Source organism: Zingiber officinale, chromosome 7B (assembly GCF_018446385.1).
Source record: "Zingiber officinale cultivar Zhangliang chromosome 7B, Zo_v1.1, whole genome shotgun sequence".
Classification (NCBI taxonomy): Eukaryota; Viridiplantae; Streptophyta; class Magnoliopsida; order Zingiberales; family Zingiberaceae; genus Zingiber; species Zingiber officinale.
In genome coordinates this window covers 102,631,459-102,650,676 of record NC_055999.1, presented here as the reverse complement: position 1 = coordinate 102,650,676, position 19,218 = coordinate 102,631,459, and the positions used below count along the sequence as shown (strand labels likewise).

Below are 19,218 nucleotides of genomic sequence, written 5' to 3'. Positions count from 1 at the left end.
TGGTGGTGTACCAGAGCCTAGGAGGAGGGCCCGACGGCTGAGAAGAGCTCGCCATTGCGACAGAAAGCAAAAATAGTGGAGGAAATGCGAACGAAGAAGTAAAAAGATCACTGGAAGGACACCAGGAACAAGGAGATACCAGAGACCGAAAGAGAATAAGAGAAGGAAGCTTACGAGATGAGGATCATTGAAGCAGAAACGGAGAAGTGGCCGACAATGCGCAGAAGGCCGCCGGAGAAAGCGCACAGAATCGCCGGAGAACACAAGTACAAGAGCACGAAGGTGAAGAAGGCGATGAGGCGGCGAGCTCATATACCCAGGGCTCGGCTGACCGGAGCCGTCCGATCTAGGTTGCGAAAACCTATGCGAAGATCCGACCGTTGAATTTAAATCGCCAAACGTCGCCATCAATGCCTGTCACGTCAGGCGTGTGGCGGCTGCGGGCCTGACACGTGGCGCGCTATCACCAAGCGACAATTAAGAGCGGCGTGGGAACCCGCTCTATCTTAATGAAAAAGGATTTACATGAATTCCAAGATATTCGGGTGACGTCAACCAAGCCCCCACTCGCCTAAGGCAGCCAAAGGAAAAATTCTACAAGGATAAATCTTTGTTCTTCCGATCGGATCAAAGAAGCATGATGCTTGCCCGAGCGACTACTTTTAGAAGGTCGATTGGTGAGGATCAAGTACATCTTGACCAGAGTCTATACAATAATGAAGGCCGATCGGGAAGAAATTGGCGCACACTGGTCCAATTAGTCGGGTTGCAGTCTCCTTCGACTAGACTTGAAGGAGAGGTTTGTGATGCGGTGATAAGGGGGGAGGCCCCACCCCGTCGCCATGGTGGAGGTTGGTGCCATGGTGGAGGTTAGACTCAAGGTGGTCAAACGCCCCTATAACACCAACTGATCGGGTAGCACGCTCGCCCGATCGGGATAAGGAAGACTCGATCCGACATCATAACAGCTCGGCAAGGTTCCGAGCTTTCGACGCTCAGAAAGACTACTAGGTATCCGCAAGGGCACGCTGAGCGGCTTCCTTGCTCGACCTTATATAGAGCTACAAGAACAAAGAGGATTTGCGACTGAGCTATGCAGAAATAGAAGGGCAGCCGAGCGGCTTTCTCAAGACAGCTGAAGCGTCGATCGAGCGGCCTCTCCACTCGGCCAGATAACACACTCATCCGAGCCAAGCGGCTATCCCGCTCGCCCCAGTAAAAGACACTGCTAGCTGGATATTATCTTTTTGGGAGCATATGTCGCTGACAGGCGACATGGTCGGCGGCTGGTTCAGACAAAAGATCGTACTGCAGATGCTTCCACTGTCACTTCAGAGATATGCTCGGCTCGTTAAGGTATTGTGTCAGGGATACTTTACTGATACATCTTTTCAGGGAAAGCTTCGAGAAACGTGCATACCTTGGGAAGCATGCACGCGTGCTACAGGAGCCCTATATAAAGGGGGGGTCCAAACTGCAGCAGAGGTATGCGATAATCTACTGTTGCTGCTACTATTCGCTACTTTGCTATGCTTCCACACATCGCCGGTAACTGACTTGAGCGTCAGAGTATCATCGTCGGGACCCCTTCCCTAGCTCGGTACTGACGCATCTGTGGTTGCAGGGTCTCGAGGAGCCAACATATGGTCAACCGGAGCGCCACATCCCCAGCTTCCGTCACCTCGACTATCGGGCATGATCAATAAGTTTCAAAAAAATAAAACTTACAAAGATGTCCCCCATATAAAATGATATAACTATCCTTAAGTACATTATTATTTTTTGTTATACATAAGGCGCAGGCACATATATGTCTCTCTTTTATTTTTTTAATTAAAAGAGCACTTCACCTCACTAGTCTTGTGTAAAATGATATAACTGTCCTTAAGTACATTATTATTTTCTGTCATAGGCATTGAATCTTGAATCAATTGGTCAATTGTACAAATATGATAAGTCTGTGTTGTAATAGTTACGAAATTATTACTGTTACAATGTGAATATTGTTTAATAGGACAAGTTTAAGTTATATCTAGAACAATATGGATGTTGTTGAATAAGACGAGTTTGAATTGTAACAGCTACGATTTCATAGTTACTGCAATGTAAATAGGGGTGAGCATTCGGTTAATTTGATATTAATTTTATATAAATTCTTATTATTGTTATTTTAAATAAATTTAGTTAATTCGGTGTTAACCGAAATAACCGATTCGGTTAATTCAGTTTTAGTAAAACTTTGATTTGATTCGGTTAGTCAACACTAAATCGGTTTTCGATTAATTCGGCTAATTTATGGATCGAATTAACTGAACGCTCACCCCTAAATGTGAATGTCAGGTGAACATGTCAAATCACTATTGTGACAGCTACAAAATCATAACTCTTACCACATGAATATTTTTAAACATGTTAAGTATATGTTGGAGTAGAAATTATAACTATTAGTTTCATAACTATTACAATGTGAATGTTGTTGAATATATCAAAATCTGCTCAAACAATTTATGGTTTAAACTTGATATTGAGATACCCAAAAATCAAAATTGATTACTGAAAACTAATCAAACAATATATTTGAGGGCAACTATGTTATTTTGTAGAGAAAGATAGTGGGAGGGATGCATTTTTGATAAAAATAAAAAATAAAAAAAATAAGACGCCCCTTTGATATTTTTTATTTAATAATACATATATTTAGGTATTACTATCCGTCTACTCCTAAAGGTAAAGGTAATTGGTTCAATTCTACAAAAAAATTTCATCGAAGATAAATTTAATGGTTTAAACTTAGGAGACAAATTTTTTCCTTGAATTTTAAATCTTAGGTGCATGGAGAGCTTCAATGTGTACTTACCACTATATCATTACCAAGGCTAGGAACGACACCCTTTTAATTATTGCCCTTCAATACTTTAGATATTCTTATAATTATCTTAATTTAGAGAAGGTGATTCTTATGGTAATACAAGAATGTAATAATGCGATTCTTTTTTTTTTTTTTTTTTTTTTAATATAGACTCCTAAGAATCGAAAGAAATAAGTTTATGACAATTAGTGTAAATTTAATCAACAGAATGAATCATGACTTGAATGCAAACTCAACATATGTGCATGCCAAATGGCCCAAAATATGAGAAGCTATTTGTTTTTTTTGGATAAATTTAAATGATCAAAATCTATCCAACTATAATTTGAATACAAAGTATTTTATTATTACATATAATTTTTATTAATACATATCAATAAAAAAATAAATGTAAAAAATTTTATTCTCACGGATTAAATTCTAAATATTACGCTGAGCATGTAATTGTTTGAAGCGTTCTATATGTCACATCATCTCATGCAGGCATGCAGCTGTTCTTGACTTTTTTGGGTGACAAGCTCAACAGCAGTTGGATGATCAGATCCATGGAATTTTCTACTCCATCAAAAATATGAGCACGACCGTTTCTGAACATTTTAATTCTTCAGAAATTCTCAGAAGCAGAGCTGCAGTGGATCCATTGAGTCGATCATATTGACGAGGTTAGCTTCGACAAAGTCAACCATATTTAATGTTTTAGGAGCATTGACAATTTTTTTTTTTTTGGGTGAAAGTTGACTTTCTGAACTAAGTCAAAGGGCATGAGTTATTGGAGTCATTAAAGGAGAGACATTCAAGTAAACGACGGACCGAATCCACCGCTTGTGCCGTCCAGAAACCAAACTCTTTAAATCGGTTTCTAAATTTTTGATATTTAAAAAATACAGAAAATTTTAAATTAAAAAAATTAAATTACCAAAACACCCTTTAGCTTAGATATTAATTCCCGCTCCAGTTGTCTCCGATGCGGCCTCGCCTTCTCTGCGTCGGAAAATGCCGCAGCTCGACCCTGAATTCATGGTGTGCGGCCTCGCCGGCGGAGACGCAAGAGTCGGATGCGAGCCCGAGAATTCGCCGGCGCCGGTCGATCCTGAACTCCCGCCGGATTCGGTCGTAGTCCCTGTCGGCGACTTCGAATGGGCCGACCTCGACGTCGTCTACGAGCGGGATGACTCTACCAAGGGGAGCACCAACCCCAAGGCGAAGGCGCAGCAGCGGCAGCACGGCAACCTCAAGCCCACCTCCGCCTCCAAACGTTTCTCCGGTAACCGCCAGCCGAAGCCCCCCGTCATCGGCCTCCCGGCCAAGATTCAGTGTCAATCCGACCCCCTCGGACAGAGCAGCCGCCGCTCCACCGTCGCACCCTTCTTCCCTTATAAACCCCCGGGAGAGCGAGACCGTAGATCGTCGGTTCCCGGGGAAGAACCCGGTTCGCCCAAGGTTTCCTGCTTCGGAAAAGTTCGATCCGAGAGGGAGAGGGGCCGGCAGAACCGGCAATCAAGCGATTCTGCAGGGTGCTGGTCGAGCGCGGGGGCGACGGTCTCATTCTGCCGGGAGGATCCAGACGGCGGCGCCGGTGAGGAGGGGACGACGGTGACGAAGGCGGACGCGGTGATGGAGCCGCCGCAGCTGGCGGCGATGAATCGGTTTTCGTCAAGGCGGCGGCCGTTGGACTTCGCCACGGTTGTCCCGGAGGGCCACGAAGAGGGCGTCCAGCCGTTACACAGGGAGGCGGCGGAGTGGGCCCTTCGAAGGTCGTTGGGATCCTCGCCTGAAACATGGCCGAAGGGAGAAACCGCCGGCCTCGTCTCCGATCTAGTGTTTGACTTTGACCGTGTTTGAGTTGGCATCAACTAAATCTTCCTTTAAATATTACCAAATTGGGTGTATTTTTTAACATTATATTACGTAACAAGAATATATAAATAGTTAGAAGTCAATCGTTTATTAGGATATTCCTATTGATTTAAACATTAATATATCGACAATTTACAAAAACATGTACTTAAATTTGTGAATTTATCAAAAGAAGTATATTACTTTAGTATTTATTAAATGGTGCACTTTTTTATAGTGATTTTTCTATTCTATCCTCCTGACAAATTTAATTGATTTCATTTTTTTTTCTTTGTCATTTCTCTCCCTTCTCTTTCTTACTCTGCATGTTCCTTCTTCTTTTTTTTATCTTCTCTTTGATTTTTTTTTTTAATTTATTTTTCAAACATGTTATAAGAGATCAAACCTACGTTGGACATGATATCTCTCCATATTAGGCCCAATGTGAGCCCGATATGGAGAGATATCAGACCTAACAACAAGGAAAAAAACAAAAACGAAAAAAAAAAAAAGAGATTTAGATTTTTCAACACCTCTGGTCTACTACTAGAAATGTTGAAAATATCAATGGAGAGCATATTTAGACTCCTTGCAATTTTAGAAATCTACAGGATCTAAAATGATTGCAATCTGAGTTCTCTAAGTCGATCAGTGGGTTTTGACCGAAACTCACTAATGAACCTAGAGAGCTCCGATTACACTCATTTCAGTTCATGTGGATTTCTAAAATTGCAAGGAGTCCAAATATACTCTCCATTATTATTTTTGACATTCCTAATGGTGGACCAGAGGTTTTGAAAAACCTAAATCTGTCGTTCTTTTTTTTTTTTGTTATTAGGCCTAATATGAAGAGATATCAGACCCAACGTGGGCCTGATATCTATTCATATCAGGCCCAACGTGGGCCTGATATGGGAGATATCAGGCCTAATAACAAAAAAAATAAATAAATAAAAAGAGATATTTAGATTTTTCAAAACCTCTGATCATCACTAGGAATGTCGAAAATAATAATGAAGAGCATATTTGGACTCCTTGCAATTTAGAAATCCACAGGAACTGAAATGGGTGCAATCGGAGCTCTCTAGGTCCATAAGTGGGTTACAGTCAAAACTCACTGATGGACCTAGAGAGCTCCGATTGCACCTATTTCAGTTTCTGTGGATTTTTAATATTCCAAGGAGTTAAAATATGCTATCTATTATTTATTTCAACTTCTAAAAGATGTTAAAATATAATAAAAAAGAATCAGCAAAATAATCCCTATACATTTTAGGTTTTTCAAAACCTTTGGTCCACCACTAAGAATGCCAAAAATAATAATGGAGAGCATATTTGAACTTCTTGCAAAATTAGAAATCTACATAAATTGAAATAAGTGCAATCGGAGCTCTCTAGGTCTAAATCTCTCTTTCTTTCTTTCTTTTTTTCTTTTTTTTTTTTTGTTATTAGGCCTGATATCTCCCCATATCAAGCCCAACGTGGACCTGATATGGGAGATATCAGGCCTAATAACAAAAAAAAGGGAAAAAATAAAAATAAAAAAAGAAGAAAGAGAGATTTAGGTTTTTCAAAACCTCTGGTCCACCACTAGGAATGCCGAAAATAATAATGAAGAGCATATTTGGACTCCTTGCAATTTTAGAAATGCACAGGAACTGAAATGGGTGCAATCAGAGCTCTCTAGGTCCATTAGTGGGTTTCAGTCAAAACTCACTAATGGACCTAGAGAGCTCCGATTGCACTCATTTCAGTTTCTGTGGAATTCTAATGTTTCAAGGAGTTAAAACATGCTATCTATTATTTATTTTAACTTCTAAAATTAAAGATGTTAAAATATAATAAGAAATCATCAGTAAAACATTCCCCATATTAGGTTTTTCAAAACCTCTAGTCCACTACTAGGAATGCTGAAAATAATAATGAAAAGCATATTTGAGCTCCTTACAATTTTAGAAATTCACAAGAATTGAAATAAATGCAATCAGAGCTCTCTAGGTCCATTAGTAGATTTCGGTCAAAACCCACTGATGGACCTAGAGAGCTCTGATTGCACCCATTTCAGTTTCTGTGGATTTCTAAAATTGCAAGGAGTCCAAATATGTTCTTCATTATTATTTTCGGCATTTCTAGTAGTAGACCAGAGGTTTTGAAAAACCTAAAACATTTGAGGAATATTTTACTGATTATTTCTTATTATATTTTAACATCTTTTAGAAGTTAGAATAAATAATAGATAGCATATTGTAACTCCTTGCAACATTAGAATTTCACAGAAACTAAAATGGGTGCAATCGGAGTTTGTTAGGATCGGTTGAGCTAGAGGGGGGGTGAATGACTCACTTCGTTTTCTTGATCAATTTACTCTTTCACAGCGGACACTTGAAGGCAATGCTAACTCTTGTATTTACTTGGTATCCACCTCCTCAAGGAGGTGACTAGTCCAAGGATCCACACCACTCACCACTCTTCCACTATCAAAACCCTCATTCTCGGAATCACACCGAAGGTGGAGAAACCTTACAAGATTACAACTCTCCCTCTCCAAAGTAAAGATCATAAACACTACAAAGAAGAAGAGAAGAAGGATCACAAACTTTAACCGACTTCTTCTTTGCAAGTGAGACTTCAAAAAGTGGCGGAGATGAGAGCTTGAACACTTTTCAAATCTTGATCACTTGAAGGATTTCTGAAAACCTTTGAGAGCAATGAAACAGTATTTTGTTTATGGATAATCAGTTTTTCTTTTGCTTCCACGCTTTTAAACGTCGAGAAAACTAGCCGTTTCTCACGTAGCCGTCGCCATGAATTGATTGGGCTTGTATTTCAATCGATTCAAAGGTATCCGTTGAGTGCTGTCACGTTAAGATCAACGGCGTAGATCATCTGATTTGAACCTTAATCGATTGGGATTTTGCCTTGATCGATTCAGACGTGCAGTGCTTCATCGCAGAATCGCAGAGCCTATTTGAATCGATCGGCCGATCGATTCAATACCTTGAATCGATCGGCTGATCGATTCAGGAGGAATCTGTGCTTCGCACAGATCGTTCACCAATCGATCGGCCGATCGATTCAATACCTTGAATCGATCGGTTGATCGATTCAGGAGGAATCCGTGCTTCGCACAGATCGTTCACCGATCGATCGGTTGATCGACTCAGGACGATTCTGTGCTTTGCACAGAACCTTACTGATCGATCGGCCGATCGATTGACTTCCCTTCAATCGATCGGCTGATCGATTCAAAGGCATTCTGCCTCACAGTTATGTCTGAATCGATTTACAAACACAGTGGGCTTAACACACATCCATTCTTCTGACTTGCAAGAGCTTCTCTTGTCAAGAATCCGGTCCCCGACCTTCTTGGACTTCTCTTGCCTTGCATCTGATCTTCTGACCTACAGGAACTTCCTTTTGCCAAGAATCCAGTCCTCCTCGACCTTCTTGGACTTCTCTTGCATCTGGTCTTCCGACCAGCAAGAAACTTCCTTTTGCCAAGAATCCAGTCCTCCTCGACCTTCTTGGACTTCTCTTGCATCTGGTCTTCCGACCTGCAAGAAACTCCTCCTACAAACTCACAATGCATGTTAAATCCAACGTATTAACCTAAACTTAAATAATTGTCAATACATTGAAACTTTCAGGGCATGATTGCACCAACAATCTCCTCCTTTTTGATGTTTGACAATCTATTTAAGTTTAGGCTAATTTCCAACATACCATAATAATACAATGATAAATAATGATTGCAACTACGCTGAAAATCATCTGAATTAAGCATAAGCAGTAAGCAAGTAAACTTAAATTTCAATTTAAATTTGATTAAGCATGAACTTCAACATATATCTCCCTCTTTGTCAAATATAAAAAAAAAAACAAACTCCCCCTCAAAATGTGCACTAAACAAAACACAATCAGTCCAAGGGGTACTCCCCCTAAAACACATAGATATCAACATAATATAACAACGGTGATCGTAGAAACAAAATAAAAGGTAGAACAAGTAGCATAGCATATATCCAAAATAAAATAGAGTTCACAGAGGGACTCCATAACAACCATCCATATAACGGATAATAACACGTTAGAAAGGGACATAAAACTCAATAAGATCATCGCCCGAAGGAGGGGGATCAGCAGCAGCAGCAGGAGGAGCAGACGTAGTAGCTGGAGCAGGAACCGCCGCAGAGTCAGCACCAACAGCATCCTCAGCATGGGGAATGGGAGTTGTGGATGGAACAGACTGAGACGGATGACCGCCACCCAGGAGCTCACTAAATCCACTAATGTATCCATAGTCACCTGCATCGAAGTCTATCGATGGACCATGGTCTCCATCGTGATACGCAGGTTGGCTACCTCCATGGTCAGCTCCTCCAGGCGAGTGTCGACAGTCTCCTCGAATGTCGGAGAAGCTGGCTCGAGGATATCCTCCTCAGCATCATCCGCCGCAGGAACCAATGTCTGTGCATCCCCCCTGCGGCGAGCCCTGGGTCCCTCACCAAAAGCACGTCCATCGCGCCATCGAACTCCCGCTGGACCACCAACTAAGCCCGTCTTCGTGAAGGAGCGGGAAGAAATCCGAGAATAAGCAACAGTCATGTGCTCCAGCCGTCCCTGAGAGACATCTATCTTCTGGGACTCCAGCCAGTCTGTGATAAGATGCCCGAAAGGCATGTGGACCGTCTGCTACACTGGCTGGGTAAAATGAATGATGTAATGAAAAATGTTCAGAGCGATGTTGATGTCAAGGGAATGACGAATGACATATAGGGAAAACATGTTAGGGGGTCTCAGAGCGGCTAAGGCACGAGAAACAATGGGGAAAAGGCAGTTAATGATCACTTTAAACAAGGCGCCATTCTCAGCCGATAACTCAAGTGAAGAAAACTTAGTGATTTGAGCATTTGACCCATCCCAAAAAGAAACTGATGCATGGATGCAATGCTAAGATGCTCAAAAGGTGGAGGCAACTCATCAGGTAGAGTAGGATAAAAAACAAGGTCATTGTTGGATGCTAGACAGCCTAGAAAAGATTGAAGGATCTCATAGGAGAAGTCCAAGCTCCGTTTCGCAACGCGAGTGCGATAATTTACACCATCAGAAGTGTGCAAATTATTATAAAATTTGGAGACAAGACTTACATTAACATCCCTCTCATAGGTTAACAATGAGTCAAGTTTATAGTGTTTGAATCGGTTATAGGTATCAAAACAAGACGTTCTATAGTATTGAAAATCAACAGATCTAGGAGTTATGAGTTTGAAGGTGTGTTTGCTAAAGGCTTGCTGCATAGCAGCATTGGAGAATCTCGGATCAGTAGGAGGTTGAGGATGTGATGGAGGTACGGACGATCCTTCGCAAACTTTTTGTTTCTTTCTGTGGGATAGGAGATGAAAAGAACAAGAGGTGGCACACGATTTTGCAGTGCAACAGAAAGATGTAGCGAAAGATATGCAAAAATGCAAGGACAGTGCAGGTAATGCAATACATGAGGGATAATGCAAAACAATACACAAAAGCACACAAGACATAAGTGGATTAGTTCAAGTACAGGAGCAAGAACCAAAGAAAAATGAGAAAGAAGTAAAGACAGTACTTAGTGTTTTGAGTTCGCATTGTGTGCGAGCGACACAGAGAAGAAGAAAAAGGGGCTGCCTTGGTCGTCGAGAGAGGAAAAAGGAAGCTGGAGGAAGGTTGAAGAGCGCCCTTCGCCGGAGAAAAACCGCCGGAGAGACCGACCGATGCAGGCAGGAGAGTCACTGGGGAAATCGCCTCAGAGCTAGGGCACGAAAAGCGTCGGGAGAGAAAATGAGGTGGAGTGAGAGACAAACTAGGGTAATCGGGTTTTAAGACGAGTTTTAAATCCCCAATCGATCGACCAATCGATTGAGAGTAGGTGAATCGATCGGTCGATCGATTCACGAAGCTTCTGTGAAAATTGGGAGATGCGTCTCAATCGATCCAACGATCGATTCAAACGGGATGAATCGATCCGTTGATCGATTAAAATGCCTTCTGTGAAAATCGAAAGGGCGTCCCAATCGATCCATTGATCGATTCACCTTCTCTGAATCGATCCATTGATCGATTCAGATGCTTTCTGAAGTGAAATACGAGCCTCCCAATCGATCCACCGATCAATTGGGAAGTCTGATATTACTGCACTTTTGAAAAGCTTTTCAGATCCAAGTTTTGGAAATGCACAAATAATTGTACACTCCTCTAAAAATCATGAAACTTTGTGTAGACACTATATATGTCTCATATTATCAACGAAAAATAAAGTTTAACAAAAATTAACTCGTCTTAGTGAAAACTTACACAAAATCGAAGATTGTTGAAATCTTCAATAATTTGAGTAGGTCCTTAACTAATTGTTCAATGATATCTCGCATCCAATCACACATGTCAACCAGGATTTTAAAAACGAGTTTTATACATATTGTAATTTGAAAATTTCCAATCATAATCGTAGGGCAAAGTGCACATGATTTGTACACTTGCTTTCCCTATAATTGGACAAATGAATATTTCATATGAAAACCATTTTTCTTTACCAAAATAATGCATCATAACAAGCATTATGACCAAGATAAATGTCCCTAACCTCTCACCCCCATCTAAATCACATTAAGAGGACAATCCTATGTTTTTGTGAGGGGCAAAACTTAAGGTGAAGAAAAGCCTAAAGTGCTTTACTTGTAAAGTGATCATGGAGGATGTGATTTAATCAATACAACTCATTCCCAATTCCCTTCTAAGAAAGCTAAATTCAACTTCGGGAAGAGGTTTAGTGAAGATATCAGCTAAGTTTGATTTTGATCCAACATAATTTAAAATGATATCACCTCGAGTTACATGATCACGAATAAAATGATGTTTAACCTCTATGTGTTTCGTTCTTGAATGATGAACGAGATTTTTGGTCAAGTTGATTGTACTCACATTATCACAAAGAACTTGAACATTGTTATAGGTAAGTTTATAGTGCTCTAGAGTATGAGTCATCCACAATAATTGTGATACACACTCTCCCATGGCAATATATTCCGCTTCGGTTGTGGAGAGAGCTACACAATGTTGTTTTCTACTTGACCAACTTACTAAAGAAGATCCTAGAAATTGACAACTACCACTAGTACTTTTACGATCCAATTTGCATCCGGCATAATCGGAATCGGTATAGCCCACTAGGTCAAAAGTTTCGGTTCTAGGATACCAAAGACCAACATTTTGAGTCCCCTTGAGATAACGAAGAATTCGTTTAACGACACTCAAATGTGACTCCTTGGCACAAGATTGATACCGTGCACATATACCTACGGCAAAAAGTATGTCGGATCTACTAGCCGTAAGATAGAGAAGACTCCCTATAGCACTACGATACACCTTGGAGTCAACTTCTTTCCCCTCAACATCTTTATCCAATTTAGTACTAGTGGCCATGGGAGTAGATATTTCCTTTGCATTTTCCATTCCAAATTTCTTAAATAGCTCTTTGACATATTTAGATTGATGAATGTAAATGCCTTCTTTTGTTTACTTAATTTGTAACCCTAAGAAAAATGTCAATTCACCAACCAAACTCATTTCAAATTCACTCTCCATGTGATTAATGAATTTATTTAAATAATCTTTATTTGTAGAACCACAAATAATGTCATCTACATATACTTGGGCCACAAACATATCATTACCACTATTTTTCAAGAATAAAGTGGGATCAATTTTTCCTCTATGAAACCCTTTTGATACTAGAAATGTTGACAATCGTTCAAACCAAGCCCGGGGAGCTTGTTTTAGCCCATATAAGGCTTTTTTAAGTTTATATACATGATTTGGACACTCCAAATTTTCAAACCCTGATGGTTGCTCAACATATATTTCTTCTTTTATAACACCATTCAAAAACGTTGATTTTACATCCATTTGGTACAATATGAACCCCTTGTGGGCGGCAAATGCCAACATCATCCTAATTGACTCCAATCTTAACTACGGATGCATAAGTTTCATCATAGTCTAACCCTTCTACTTGATTGAAACCCCTAGCAACCAATCTAGCTTTGTTTCTCACAACTATCCCTTATCATCAAGTTTGTTTCTAAAGACCCATTTTGTATCAATAATCGATTTGTTTGTAGGCCTAGGAACTAAATCTCAAACTTGACTCCTCTCAAATTGAGATAGTTCATCTTGCATTGCTAAAATCCAATCGGGATCAAACAAGGCATCATCAATGGTTTTTGGTTCTATTTGAGATATCAAAGCGACTTGGCTTCCTTCATTTCTAAAGTAAGATCGAGTTCTCACTCCTTGAGTGATGTCTCCTACTACTTGATCTAAGGGATGATTTACATGAGTCCTAGTAGGTCTTGATTTATTATAATTTCGGGTTCAAGTGGCAAAGATTCATTTTTCTCACCATCACTTTCTTGATTTTCTTCTCCTTGATGATCTACTCCATCCAGTGTTAATTTCTCTAACTCAAAACGTATTTCTTCATCGTTTGTTCTTATAGAGTTCAAAGAAGGATTTTCTTCAAAGACAACATTTAGTGATTCTTCAACTAATTTTGATCTTTTGTTGTAAATTCGATACGCCTTGCTATGACTTGAGTAACCTACAAAGATCCCCTCATCCGCCTTAGCGGAAAACTTTCCCAAGTGATCTTTGGTGTTTAGAATATAGACCTTACACCCAAACACTCTAAGATGCTTAATTGTAGGTGGTTTACCAAACCACAACTCATGAGGTGTTTTTCCTAGAAACCTATGTATTAATGTTCGATTTTGCACATAACATGTCGTATTAATTGCTTCGGCCCATAGGAAACTATGAAGTGAATATTCATTTAACATGCTCCGAGCGGCCTCTTGCAAAATCCTATTTTTCCTCTCAACAACTCCATTTTGTTGAGGAGCCCTAGGGGTGGAAAATTCATGTTTATAGCCTTTTTCTATACAGAAATTTGTGAATCTATCATTTTCAAACTCACCTCCATGATCACTTCTTATCTTGTTTATCTTATGAGTCTTTTCATTTTCTACTCTATTACAAAAAGCAATCAAGGTATCTAGAGTTTGATCCTTATGTTTCAAGAAAAACACCCAAGTATATCTAGTGTAATCATCCACAATCACAAAACAATATCTACTACCATTTAAAGAAATATATCTACTACTATCAAATAAATCCATGTGAATGAGCTCCAAAGCATTTGAGGTACTTACAACGTTTTTACCTTTATGAGTAGCTTTGGTTTGCTTACCCATTTGACATGCATAACATATTTTGTCTTTTTGAAACTTCAACTTTGGCAATCCTTGCACCAACTCCTTCTTTGAAAGGTTTTTGATATTCCTCATGTTGGCGTGAGCAAGTCTCCGGTGTCAAAGCCACGTCTCCTCTTCTTTGAACATGAGACACTTAGCAAACACATTAGTAGTACCAAATAGTTCAACTTGATAAATATTTTCTCTTCTATGGCCTATGAGAATATTGGTGTTTAGTTCACTATGCTTGATTAGACATTGAGATGAGTTGAACTCAACTCCATAACCCGAATCACATAGTTGACTAACACTTAAAAGATTAAAGACCATGTCTTTCACTAATAACACATTTTTTATTACAAATTTTTCCAAAATTCTAATATCTCAAATTCCTATAACTTTTAATTCACCACTATTACCAAAAGAACCGGTACCTTTACTTTTGAGTCTAAAAGATGAAAATTTTGAAAAATCCCCCGTCATATGCTTAGAACATCTACTATCTACGAACCATGTTGTTGGATGCTCCCCCTTGGTGCATGCCTGTTTAAACACGATAAACCAAATGTTTTGGTACCCAAACCTTGGGTCCGGTAGCATCAATAACAAATTGCTTGGGTATCCAAGCTTGAACGAACTTAACCCTTGAAGCATGATTTCTACTAATTAGAGACATGAATTTGACTTCCTTATCTTGTGATTTAAAACCTAGTCCCGCTTTGTTGTGCACACCTCTTTGAGCGCCTAGAATCATGTCAAAGTATTTTGAGCTTGAAGTAAATTTTTCTAGAGCACTTCTAAGATCATCAACTTGTGATTTCAACGATACATTTTCCTTTTTAAGATCATCAAAATCATCTTTGTCATTTTCATGAAGCATGCAAATTTCACATGGCACAATTTCATTTTTAAGTGATTTACATTCATTTTGCAATTTTTTAACCTTCCCTTTTGATTTAGCTAGTGCATTAGTTAAGCATGCAATGATGGCATACATCTTATCAAGCTTGGGAGAAATTACCTCATCATCACTAGATGATGACTCACTTGATGACTCCACATCCTCTCCATGACTATCTTTATTTTCACTATCTTCAACATGACTTAAGGCCATGAGAGCCATGTGCTTTGAGCTCTTCCTTTCATCTTCTCCCGATGAGCTTGATGATGAGTCGTCCCAAGTGGCTTTCAAAGCCTTCTTCTTTTTCTTGATCTTTTCCTCTTGCTTCTTCAACTTTGGACACTCCGTTTTGTAGTGCCCCTTTTTCTTGCATTCATAGTAAATTACATCAGTCTTAGTCTTAGAATCCACAAGAGATTTACCTTTTTTTCTTTTCATCATTGAAAATCTTCTTAACATCCTTTTTGTTAAACTTCCTTGAATGCCTCATCATTCTTCGAACAAAGTTCGCCATTTCACTAGAAGATAGCTCTTCATCACTGTCACTATCACTATCTTGCTCATATTCTGAAGATGACTCCTTCTTCTCCTTTTTCTTTTTCTTGTGCTTCTTTTTGCTCTTTTCACCTGCAACCAAGGCTATACCTTTCTCTTTGTGGCTTGTGTTAGCTTGCTCATGCAATTCAAGTTCACAAAATAATTCATCCAACTTTACTATTGACAAATCTCTTGATACCTTATAGGCATCCACCATGGATGACCATAATAGTTTCTTGGGAAAGATTTCAGAGCATACCTTATGAGATCTTGGTTCTCTACACTCTCTCCAACTGAATGAAGACCGTTTAAGAGTTCCTTGAACCTCCCATGTAGTGAACTTACCGTTTCTCCATCCTTCATTGTGAAATTTTGAAGTTGATTTATTAAGAGGTCTCTCTTTGCAATTCTTGAATCCTTGGTGCCTTCATTTAGCTCAATGAGCTTGTGCCATAAATCCTTGGCACTCTTGAAAGGTCCAACCTTGTTGAGTTGTTCCGAGCTTAATCCACATTGAAGAGTCACAATCGCCTTTGCATTTGCTTGAGCCTTCATTTTTTGTTCAACGGTCCACCTTGATGATTCAAGCATTCTTCCATTTTCGGTTGGCGCTGTGAATCCCTCCGTGATTGAGAACCACATGTCAATTTTGGTCATGAGATAGTGTTCCATGCGGCTCTTCCAATAAGCAAAATTACTACCTTCATAAAATGGTGGTCGTGAAGTACTATGTCCCTCCTTCAATGACATCTTGTAGCTCTTTAACTTGTGCTTTCTTGGCGATGAATCCTCAAAAGCAAATCAACGCTCTGATACCACTTGTTAGGATCGGTTGAGCTAGAGGGGGGGAATGGCTCACTTCGTTTTCTTGATCAATTTACTCTTTCGCAGCGGACACTTGAAGGCAATACTAACTCTTGTATTTACTTGGTATCCACCTCCTCAAGGAGGTGACTAGTCCAAGGATCCACACTACTCACCACTCTTCCACTATCAAAACCCTCATTCTCGGAATCACACCGAAGGTGGAGAAACCTTACAAGATTACAACTCTCTCTCTCCAAAGTAAAGATCACAAACACTACAAAGAAGAAGAGAAGAAGGATCACAAACTTTAAACGGCTTCTTCTTTGCAAGTGGGACTTCAGAAAGTGGCGGAGAGGAGCGCTTGAACACTTTTCAAATCTTGATCACTTGAAGGATTTCTAAAAACCTTTGAGAGCAATGGAACAGTATTTTGTTTATGGATAATCAGTTTTTTTTTTGCTTCCACGCTTTTAAACGTCGAGAAAACTAGCCGTTTCTCACGTAGCCGTCGCCATGAATCGATTGGGCTTATATTTCAATCGATTCAAAGGTATCCGTTGAGTGTTGTCACGTTAAGATCAACGGCGTAGATCATCTGATTTGAACCTTAATCGATTGGGATTTTGCCTTGATCGATTCAGACGTGCAGTGCTTCATCGTAGAATCGCAGAGCCTATTTGAATTGATCAGCCGATCGATTCAATACCTTGAATCGATCGGCTGATCGATTCAGGAGGAATCTGTGCTTCGCACAGATCGTTCACTGATCGATCGGCTGATCGATTCAGGAGGAATCTGTGCTTCGCACAGATCGTTCACTGATCGATCGGCCGATCGATTCAGGAGGAATCTGTGCTTCGCACAGATCGTTCACCGATCGATCGGCCGATCGATTCAATACCTTAAATCGATCGGCTGATCAACTCAGGACGATTCTGTGCTTTGCACAGAACCTTACTGATCGATCGGTCGATCGATTGACTTCCCTTCAATCGATCGGCTAATCGATTCAGAGACATTCTACCTTACAGTTATGTCTGAATCGATTTACAAGCACAGTGGGCTTAACACACATCCATTTTTCTGACTTGCAGGAGCTTCTCTTGCCAAGAATCCGGTCCCCGACCTTCTTGGACTTCTCTTGCCTTGCATCTGGTCTTCTGACCTGCAAGAACTTCCTTTTGCCAAGAATCCAGTCCTCCTCGACCTTCTTGGACTTCTCTTGCATCTGGTCTTCCGACCTGCAAGAAACTCCTCCTGCAAACTCACAATGCATGTTAAATCCATCGTATTAACCTAAACTTAAATAATTGTCAATACATTGAAACTTTCAGGGCATGATTGCACCAACAGAGCTCTCTAAGTCCATCAGTGGATTTTGACCGAAACCCACTGATGGACCTAGAGAGCTTCGATTGCACCCATTTCAGTTCCCGTGGATTTAAAATTACAAGGAGTCCAAATATGCTCCTCATTATTTTCGGTATTCCTAGTGGTAGATCAAAGGTTTTGAAAAACCTAAATCTCTCTTTTTTTATATTTGTTTTGTTATTAGGCCTGATATCTCCCATATCAGGCCCACGTTGGGCCTAATATGGGGAGATATCAGGCCCACATTGGGCCTGATATGAAGAGATATCAGGCCCAATGTGGTCTTGATATCTCTTCATATCAGGCCTAATAACAAAAAAAAAAGAAGAGAGATTTAGACCTAGAGAGCTCCGATTGCACCCATTTTAGTTTCTGTGGATTTCTAATTTTGCAAGGAGTTCAAATATGCTCTCCATTGTTATTTTTTGTATTCCTAGTGGTGGACCAGAGGTTTTGAAAAACCTACAATGTATAGGGATTATTTTGCTGATTTTTTCTTATTATATTTTAACATCTTTTAAAAGTTGAAATAAATAATAAATAGCATATTTTAACTCCTTGCAATATTAGAAATCCACATAAACTGAAATGAGTCCGATCGGAGCTCTCTAGGTCTATCAGTGAGTTTTGACCGAAACCCATTGATGGACCTAGAAAACTCCAATTGCACTCATTTCAGTTCCTGTGGATTTCTAAAATTGCAAGGAGTCCAAATATGCTCTCCATTATTATTTTTGACATTCCTAGTGGTGGACCAAAGGTTTTGAAAAATCTAAATCTGTCGTTCTTTTTTTTCGACATTTCTAGTTGTGATTGATATCTCTTCAGATCAGGCCTAATAACGAAAAAGAAAAGAAAAAGGAAAAAAAAGAACGACAGATTTAGGTTTTTCAAAACCTTTGGTCCACCACTAGGAATGCCAAAAATAATAATGGAGAGCATATTTGGACTCCTTGCAATTTTAGAAATCCACAGGAACTGAAATGGGTGCAATCGGAGCTCTCTAGGTCAATCAGTGAGTTTCGGTCAAAACCAACTGATCGACTTAAACACCTCAGATTGCGATCATTTCAGATCCTGTAGATTTCTAAAATTGTAAGTAGTCTAAATATGTTCTCCATTGTTATTTTCGACATTTCTAGTTGTGGACCAGATGTGTTGAAAAATTTTAAAAAAAATTTCCCCTGTTGTTAGGCCTGATATACCTTTATATCAGGCCCACATTGGGTCTGATATAGAGAGATATCAGGCCCATTGTGGGTTTGATCTCTTATACTATGTTTGAGAAAAAAAATTGAAAAACAAACAAAAAGAAGATAAAAAAGAAAAGGAAAGAGAAGATACGTTGCATGCATAGTAGGAAAGAGAAGAGAGAGAAATGACAAAGAAAAGAAAAAGGAAATCAATTAAATTTGTCAGGAGAGTAGAATAGAAAGACCACTTAAAAAGGTGCGTCATTTGGTAAATGCTAAAGTAATATGTTTTTTTTGGTAAATTCAAAAATTCCTTTGGGTAAATTGCCGGTTTAATATATCTATAGAGGAATAAAAATCCTTGGGAATTTTTATTTTATTTTAATTTATTTTTATAAAATCTGCTCTTAAACATTGGCTCTG

The 19,218-nt window shown here is 39.5% G+C and overlaps 1 protein-coding gene across 1 annotated transcript; it reads left to right on the top strand.

The window, feature by feature from the left end:
• The first annotated feature begins 3,862 nt into the window (after positions 1-3,862).
• LOC122004002 lies at positions 3,863-4,804 on the top strand. The gene has a single exon (XM_042558956.1). It carries the CDS (start codon positions 3,863-3,865, stop codon positions 4,709-4,711), a length of 849 nt encoding a protein of 282 aa, XP_042414890.1. The 3' UTR covers positions 4,712-4,804.
• The last annotated feature ends 14,414 nt before the right edge of the window (positions 4,805-19,218 follow it).

Excerpts from the sequence above, each read along its gene's own strand:
- LOC122004002 (XM_042558956.1), top strand. The coding sequence starts at position 3,863 with ATGCCGCAGCTCGACCCTGAATTCATGGTGTGCGGCCTCGCCGGCGGA.